This window comes from Spinacia oleracea, chromosome 1 (genome assembly GCF_020520425.1).
Source record: "Spinacia oleracea cultivar Varoflay chromosome 1, BTI_SOV_V1, whole genome shotgun sequence".
NCBI classification, from domain to species: domain Eukaryota; kingdom Viridiplantae; phylum Streptophyta; class Magnoliopsida; order Caryophyllales; family Amaranthaceae; genus Spinacia; species Spinacia oleracea.
In genome coordinates this window covers 106,694,757-106,702,401 of record NC_079487.1, presented here as the reverse complement: position 1 = coordinate 106,702,401, position 7,645 = coordinate 106,694,757, and the positions used below count along the sequence as shown (strand labels likewise).

At 36.7% G+C, this 7,645-nt stretch overlaps 1 protein-coding gene across 1 annotated transcript; it reads left to right on the top strand.

Moving 5' to 3' along the window:
* The first annotated feature begins 427 nt into the window (after window positions 1–427).
* LOC130466102 (uncharacterized) lies at window positions 428–1,260 on the top strand. The gene is made up of 2 exons (XM_056834825.1): window positions 428–545; window positions 812–1,260. Exons 1-2 carry the CDS (start codon window positions 485–487, stop codon window positions 1,120–1,122), a joined length of 372 nt encoding a protein of 123 aa, XP_056690803.1. The 5' UTR covers window positions 428–484; the 3' UTR covers window positions 1,123–1,260.
* Window positions 1,261–7,645: the final 6,385 nt, after the last annotated feature.

Here is a 7,645-nt window from a genome sequence, read left to right as displayed (position 1 = left end):
ATATTGATCATAATTATCTACCAAATTTCATAATAATTTATGTTTAGATTATAAATCGTGCATCGCACGGGTATTATACTAGTTTTATTACAAAAGAAGATATCATATGCAAATACAACCGTCCTAGAATTAAATCCTCCAATTTTTTTTAAGACAAAATTACCCCTAAAATAAAGAGAAAGATATCCTCCGATCATTTCTTTTTATAGAGAAATCCTCCAGATTTTTTTTACTTAGAAATAAATCCTCAATATCTTTTTTTCCGATGGTTTATTTTCATATTCTCAAGCACATAAGGAATATATATTCAAAAATTTAAAAAAAAATCAAACAAATAAAGAAAGTAAAATATTGTCAACCTAAGATCAGTTCTTCCTCCACTATAAATAGGTCAATAGCATCATTGGTAAAATCATCAAAGTCTTTCATATACAAAGAAAAATAAAATACGAAGGGATTTATCTAATTCCTCCCAACTATTGCAATGGCGGTACTTGTCAAATCCCTCGTTGCACTTTTCTTTTTCATTTGTGTAGTTCATGGAGGTAAGATTCATTTACGTTTGTTTTTCTCGCAAAATATTAAATATTTACGTAGGCATTGTTCTTTTCACCTCATTTGGTCTGACTTTTTTAATTTATGATATGGTCCGATATATCTGAATGTTTTATGTGAGTATTTTTTACTTCTTTGATCTGATATGATCTGATCTGGTCTGATCTAATTAGCAATAATAACAAGGTGAAGAACACAAAGTCATAGTCGTACATGGTATAACGAACATGATTTTATTTAATTATTTATTTTACAGGAAGTAGTATATGCACAAATGAGGACTTGAAAATCAATCAAGTGTCAACCGGAACACAAGTAGGAGGGAAGGCTGAGTACGAAGTTAGCATTGAAAATACATGTTCATGTGTGTTTGTGGATATAATTTTATCATGCGATGGATTTCAAACACAAGAACCAATCGATCATTCCATTTTAAACAAAGATGGCTCGGATTGTACCATCAACAACGGAAATGCTATTGCTCCAAGTTCTACCTTTAAATTCAAATATTCATGGGATCAAATGTACAACTTCTCTTTGAAGAATTCTCAAATTGCTTGTTCTTAATTAGTTCCGAGGAATATACGAACTAGTTTTTCGTATGATCCTATGCATTCGTGTATTTTCGGAATCGTTTTCACGTTTTGAATTAAAATTTACGAACAATCACACAGAGTTAAATTTGAAATGTTCCTATTCGATCCCTATTTTTGTCTAATTAAGTCATCATATCTTATCAATTTTTTTCGTAGATATTTTTTTTATTGATCTTCAGGAAATTGCAATTTACAGCATACTACTTCGTAAAATATAGTTTAGGTTAGGTTATTCCCTCAAAAAAAAACAAAAAAAAAAGGCTACACAAATTTCTCTCGTAGGCCCGCTTTTGTTTGAAACTTCTAGTTTGAGCACCGCTAACGAGCATGTAAACAACCTAAAGCTCGAAGTTGAGCTTAAGCGAAGCACATGGGGTGTACGATAATTATCGTACATCGAAGTTAAAGTTAACGTAAAATGCCTAAAAGTTACCACTACAAAATAATCATTTTATAGAGACGAGGAATTTCGTCTCTATATAGTCCAAATCCGTCTCAAAATGATGCTTAGAGACGGATTTGAGACGAAAATAAGGCGTCTCTATATAGAGCGTCTCAAAACAATTTGAGACGGAATTCTTGCAAATCCATTACAAATTTGAGACGGAATTTTTGAAACTCCCTATACAATTTCATCTCAATTTTAATTTAGAGACGAAATTTAGTAATCCGTCTCTATTTTGAGACGTTTGTTGTATCCGTCTCAAAATCCATCTCTAATTGATGCATAATTTTGTAGTGTACCCTTATATATGCAAAAGTTATTAACTTTTTTTAGTGATAAAATTTTTTAATTTAATAAAAAATATTTCTTTGAAATTAATAATAATGTATAAAATTAATCATTTAACCCTTTAAAATGTTTATCTATCAACTTTTTTAATAATATAAAAGTTGGAGAAAATTGAGTAAAAGTTAGAGAAAACTGGATACAAATTTGTTGGTGTACAATAAATTTATTGTACACTTTGTGCATACAAGACCTTTTGAAAAGGTTATGACCTAAGTTTACTACTCCGTATAGTAATCCTACATAATTACCGCGAGGTCAGTGTGTTATTTCTACTTCTACATTGTTTCTTTTACTAGCTTGATTTCCTGCAATTTCTAAATACTATTGAACTAATAGATCTTATGAAACCAACACCTTTACAATTTCTAGCAATAATAAAGTTCAATTATCTCGATGAGGGCAGTACTAGCTTATTTGTACATGAATTATTGTTGGAAATTCTCATTGGGAAACACAAAGGGAAAAAAGTGAGTGAAAATAAAAGAGTCCCACATGGAAAAAACTCTTCATATTCTCTTTGTTTATTAATTGGGGAATGAGTGTAACTCTTGTTTAAGAAAGCGTGAGAATGGTATGGGTGGACACATCACACACGCGCGCGCGCCGGGCCGGGCTCGGGCCGTGGGCCTTGGGCCTTGGGCCCTTGGGAATGCGGGCGTGGGGTGGGTTTTGTGGGTCAACCCTATTCTTTTTGGTAACTGGACTGTTTTGGTTAAGTCATTGTTACGGGAATCTGTATTGATTACGTAACCGTTGGATTAATTACCATTAATTACGTCCGTTACTACATTCAATGTTTCTGCCGGTTTTTGGCTGTTGCAATATTCATTCCCTCAGCCGTTTTTGTCTGTTGAGTTGCTCTCCTTCTGATTACTTAAATCAGAGTTTCAGTTTCCTTCAAACACAGAAAATCATTCACACAAATACGAAAACACATTCTTTCTCTCACACAAAATTGCTCTCAGTTTTGGGCATATGTTCTGACTCCATCCGGCTTTGTGAGTGCACACAACGTCGGAGTTGCGCTAATCCTGGAGGGCGACCGCATTCTGTTCTACTGCACCGGGAGGTAGCGCGGAATCGTCTTTTAGGACAGTGGGTGTCCACGACGCAACAATTGTTCTTCGTTCAGTTCATCGAATCAGATAAGTTTGTTCTAATTTTTGGTTTAGTCTCAACAATCTAAAAGACGATTCTTATGGCTTTGACTTCGAAATTCATGATTCCTGATATGTCTAAGTTAGAACCTCTTGATGGCAAGAATTATAAACGTTGGGCTGTTAGGATGCGATTTTATTTAGAACAAATTGAGATTGCTTATGTGCTTGATGATGTTGTCGAACCTGATGATGAAACTGAATTGCATGCTTTTGAGTTGAAATTTGCTAAAGATGATAGGACATGTAAGGGCATGTTGCTGCATCATATGTCGAATGCATTTCTTGATATCTATATGGGGTTTGGTCATGCTAGGGATATTTGGGATGCATTAGAAAAGAAGTATGGAACTGATGATGCTGGTACTAAGCGTTATTGTGTCAGTAAGTGGTTAGGTTTTCAAGTTCAAGATGATAAACCAATTATTGATCAGATTCATGCTTATGAAAATATTTGCATTGCTATGGCTGCCGAGGGTTTGGGTATTTGTGATATTACTCTTGTTATAGTTTTAATTGAGAAACTCCCACCCTCTTGGAAAGATTTTCGTAATCAGTTGATGCATAAAAAGAAGGACCTTACCTTAGAGGAGCTTGTAGGTCACCTGAAAATTGAGGAGGAAAATCGTATTAAGGATAAGGGTCAATCTGTGTTTTCCGGTTCCGCTAAGGCTACCCTTGTAGAACCTAAGCCTAATGCATATTCTGATAGGTTTAAGGGAAAGGGAAGTCCTTTCAAACCTCAAGGGAAACCAATGAAGTATAAGTTCAAGGGAAAATGCTTTGAATGTGGGAAAACTGGTCACAAGTCTGTAGATTGCAGATCCAAGAAGAAGCCTGATCAGAACCAAGCCAACCTTGCTGAAGCTAATGAAGTTTCTGATCCTAACCATTTTATTGCTGTTGTTTCAGAAGCTAACTTGACAGGTAATGTTGCTGAATGGATCGTTGATACTGGAGCAACGAGACACATCTGCACCAACAAAGACATGTTCACTACCTACGAAAAAATTGATGGTGAAAATGTCTTCATGGGTAATTCAGCTTCTGCAACTGTTCAAGGCAAAGGGAAGATCGTTCTCACTCTTACCTCTGGAAAACTTATTACTCTTACCAATGTCTTGCATGTTCCGGAAATGCGTAGGAATCTAATTTCTGGTAGCTTGCTAATGAAGGCTGGATTGAAGCTTTCATTTGATTCTGATAGGCTTGTTATTACTCACAATGGGGAATTTGTGGGAAAGGGTTTCTGTAATGGGGGTTTATTTACTCTTGATGTCAAACTTGAAATTATGAATAAGAATGCTAGTACTTCTTCTGTTTATATTGCCGAGTCTATTGATTTATGGCATGCAAGGTTGGGTCATCTCAACATTGCTTCAATTAAAAAGCTTAAACAACTTAACTTGATTCCCAGCTTTTCTAAAACTGATTTTGCAAAATGTGAAGTATGTGTTGAAGCCAAGTTTGCAAAGAAGCCATTTAAATCAATAGATAGACAAACTGAAGTACTAGAGCTTGTTCATAGTGACTTGGAGGATTTTAAAAATTATGAGAGCAGGGGTGGTAAAAGGTATTATATTACTTTTGTTGATGACTGCTCAAGATTTACCATGGTTTATCTTCTCAGGTCAAAAGATGAGGCTGAGGAAATGTTCCTCAAATACAAGGCCGAAGTGGAGAACCAACTTGATAGGAAGATCAAGAGACTTAGGAGTGATAGGGGTGGTGAGTATGACCCTAACACTCTTAAGGCATTTTGTGAGCAGAATGGGATCATACATGAGACAACGGCTCCCTACACACCCGAGCAGAATGGGATTGCTGAAAGGAAGAACAGAACATTGAAGAACATGATGAATTCTATGCTTATAAGTTCTGGGTTTTCTGATAACATGTGGGGGGAAGCTATATTATCTGCTTGTCATGTTTTGAACAGGGTACCTCACAAGAAGCTAGACAAGACTCCATACGAAAATATGGAAGGGTCGTGCACCTAACCTAAGTTACTTGAAAGTGTGGGAGTGTCTAGCAAAGGTGGCTATACCCAGCTTCAAAAGGGACAAGATTGGTCCTAAAACTGCTGATTGTATTTTTATTGGTTATGCTTACCAAAGTGCTGCATATCGTTTTCTTGTTAAGGGTGCTAACAATTCTTATGCAGGTGGTAACATCATTGAGGCAAGAGATGCCGAGTTTTTTGAAACTGCATTTCCTTTGAAAATATCTTGTATCAATGATGTGCCTTCTTCTAACACTTCTTCCAGTATGTCTGTTGCTGCTCCTCCCACCTCTAATGTGAATTCTGAATTGGAGCCAAGGAGGAGCAAGAGGGCAAGAAAGGAAACCAGTTATGGTGATGATTTTATTACTGCTTTCTTAACTGAACCTTACCTGATTGATGATGACTTTGTTTATGTCTTTATTTTGGAAGATGATCCTAGAACCTATGAAGAGGCTATGAAATCTGTTGATGCAGTGTTTTGGAAAGAGGCAATAGATAGTGAACTTCAGTCAATCCTAAGTAACAATACTTGGGAGTTGGTTGATTTGCCTAGGGGTTGCAAGCCCATTACTTGTAAATGGATCTTTAGGAAAAAATTGAAATCCACTGGATCCATTGACAAGTATAAGGCTAGAATTGTGGTAAGGGGATTCACCCAAAGGTATGGTGTTGATTATTTTGATACTTACTCTCCTGTCACTAAAATTGCTACTATTAGAACTTTGATTGCTCTTGCTTGCATTCATGATCTTGTTGTGCATCAAATGGATGTTAAAACTGCATTTTTAAATGGTGATTTGGATGAGGAAATTTACATGGTTCAACCAGAAGGGTTTGTTGTTCCTGGTCAAGAGAATAAGGTTTGTAAATTATTCAAGTCTTTGTATGGGCTTAAGAAAGCTCCAAAACAATGGCATGACAAATTTGACAAGACTATAACAAGTAATGGGTTCCATGTAAATGAAGGTGATTCTTGTGTTTACTCTAAGCATGATTCTGATGGTTGTGTGATTATTTGTCTTTATGTGGATGATATGTTAATTTTTGGGACTAACTTGGATCGTGTAAGTGAGACAAAAAGTTTTCTAAGTTCTAAATTTGAAATGAAAGATATGGGTGAGGCATATGTGATTTTAGGAGTAAAAATCAAGAGAACTCCAAATGGCATTTCTCTTAGCCAAGCTCACTATGTTGAAAAATTACTTAAAAAGTTTAACTCTTTTGACGTCGAGCCAGTTAGGACTCCCTATGATCCAAGCATCCACTTAAAGAAAAATAATGGTGATCCTGTTAGCCACTCTGAATATGCTAAGATTATTGGTAGTGTTATGTTTCTAATGAACTACACTAGACCTGACATTGCTTATTCTGTGAGTAGATTGAGCAGGTACACTCATAACCCAAGTCATGAACATTGGGATGCTTTGAAGAGATTGCTTAGGTACCTTAAGGGTACCATGGATTGGAGTTTGCACTACTCCAAGTTTCCAGGAGTTTTGGAAGGCTATTGTGATGCCAACTGGGTTTCTGGAAATGATGAAATTAACTCTACCAGTGGTTATGTTTTCACCCTAGGGGGTGGAGCTGTGTCTTGGAAATCTTGTAAACAATCTTGTACTGCTATGTCTACTATGGAATCTGAGTTTATTGCTCTTGAATTGGCAGGTCATGAGGCAGAATGGTTGAGAAATGTGCTTGCAGATATTCCGCTGTGGGGGAAGCCAGCTCCTTCAGTTGCACTTCATTGTGATTCGCAAGCGGCTATTGCTGTGGCAAACAACCATGCCTACAATGGGAAGAAAAGGCACATTCGCTTGAGGCACAAGGCCGTCAAAGAATTGTTGTCAAGTGGGGTGATATCACTAGACTATGTAAAGTCTGAAATGAACATTGCGGATCCGTTAACGAAAGGCCTATGTAGAAAACTAGTTTTGGAAACATCGGAAGGGATGGGCTTGAAGCCCATTGAATGAATTGTAAAATAATGAACTCCTACTCACAGAGTTCAAAGGACGACATTATGTTATAATTCGAAAGCACAAAATTTTATTTTTTGTCCATCCCCTAGATGTTATAATGTGCTTGCTACAATCGGAAAGAGGTTGAGCATACGGCTCTTAATGAACCCATACCATATGTTTGGTGGTGTGAAGGTAGCTCACGCTTGATGGGATTCACCTACGTAGGTGTGGAAGTGTGGCCGCTTCCTATGAGAATTGCGATGTGGGCTATTATCTAGAGCACCTATGAGCATATCCAGGTCGGACGTATGGCCTGTATAAGGCGTCACTTTATTCGCGGAGTCAGAATGTCATACATATTCAGTTGCGTGCTTTAAGTGACGGGTTTCTAACTCCCTATCAAGTTCAATACGAAAGTCACTTGGTAGGAAAGAGATCATAGCTTAATTGTCACTAAGTGTTAATTCAAGTCGAAAGACATTGGCACCTATTCAATTGTCTTGTTTTGCCCAAAACCAATATCCTTCTCCTTTTTCCTTTCTTTTCCGCATATTCGAACCTGTGGGGGATTGTTGGAA

Bases quoted from the DNA above. Each gene is read 5' to 3' on its own strand.
- LOC130466102 (XM_056834825.1), top strand. From the start codon at position 485: ATGGCGGTACTTGTCAAATCCCTCGTTGCACTTTTCTTTTTCATTTGT. The intron at 546-811 runs GTAAGATTCATT...TTTATTTTACAG, and splicing joins CATTTGTGTAGTTCATGGAG to GAAGTAGTATATGCACAAAT.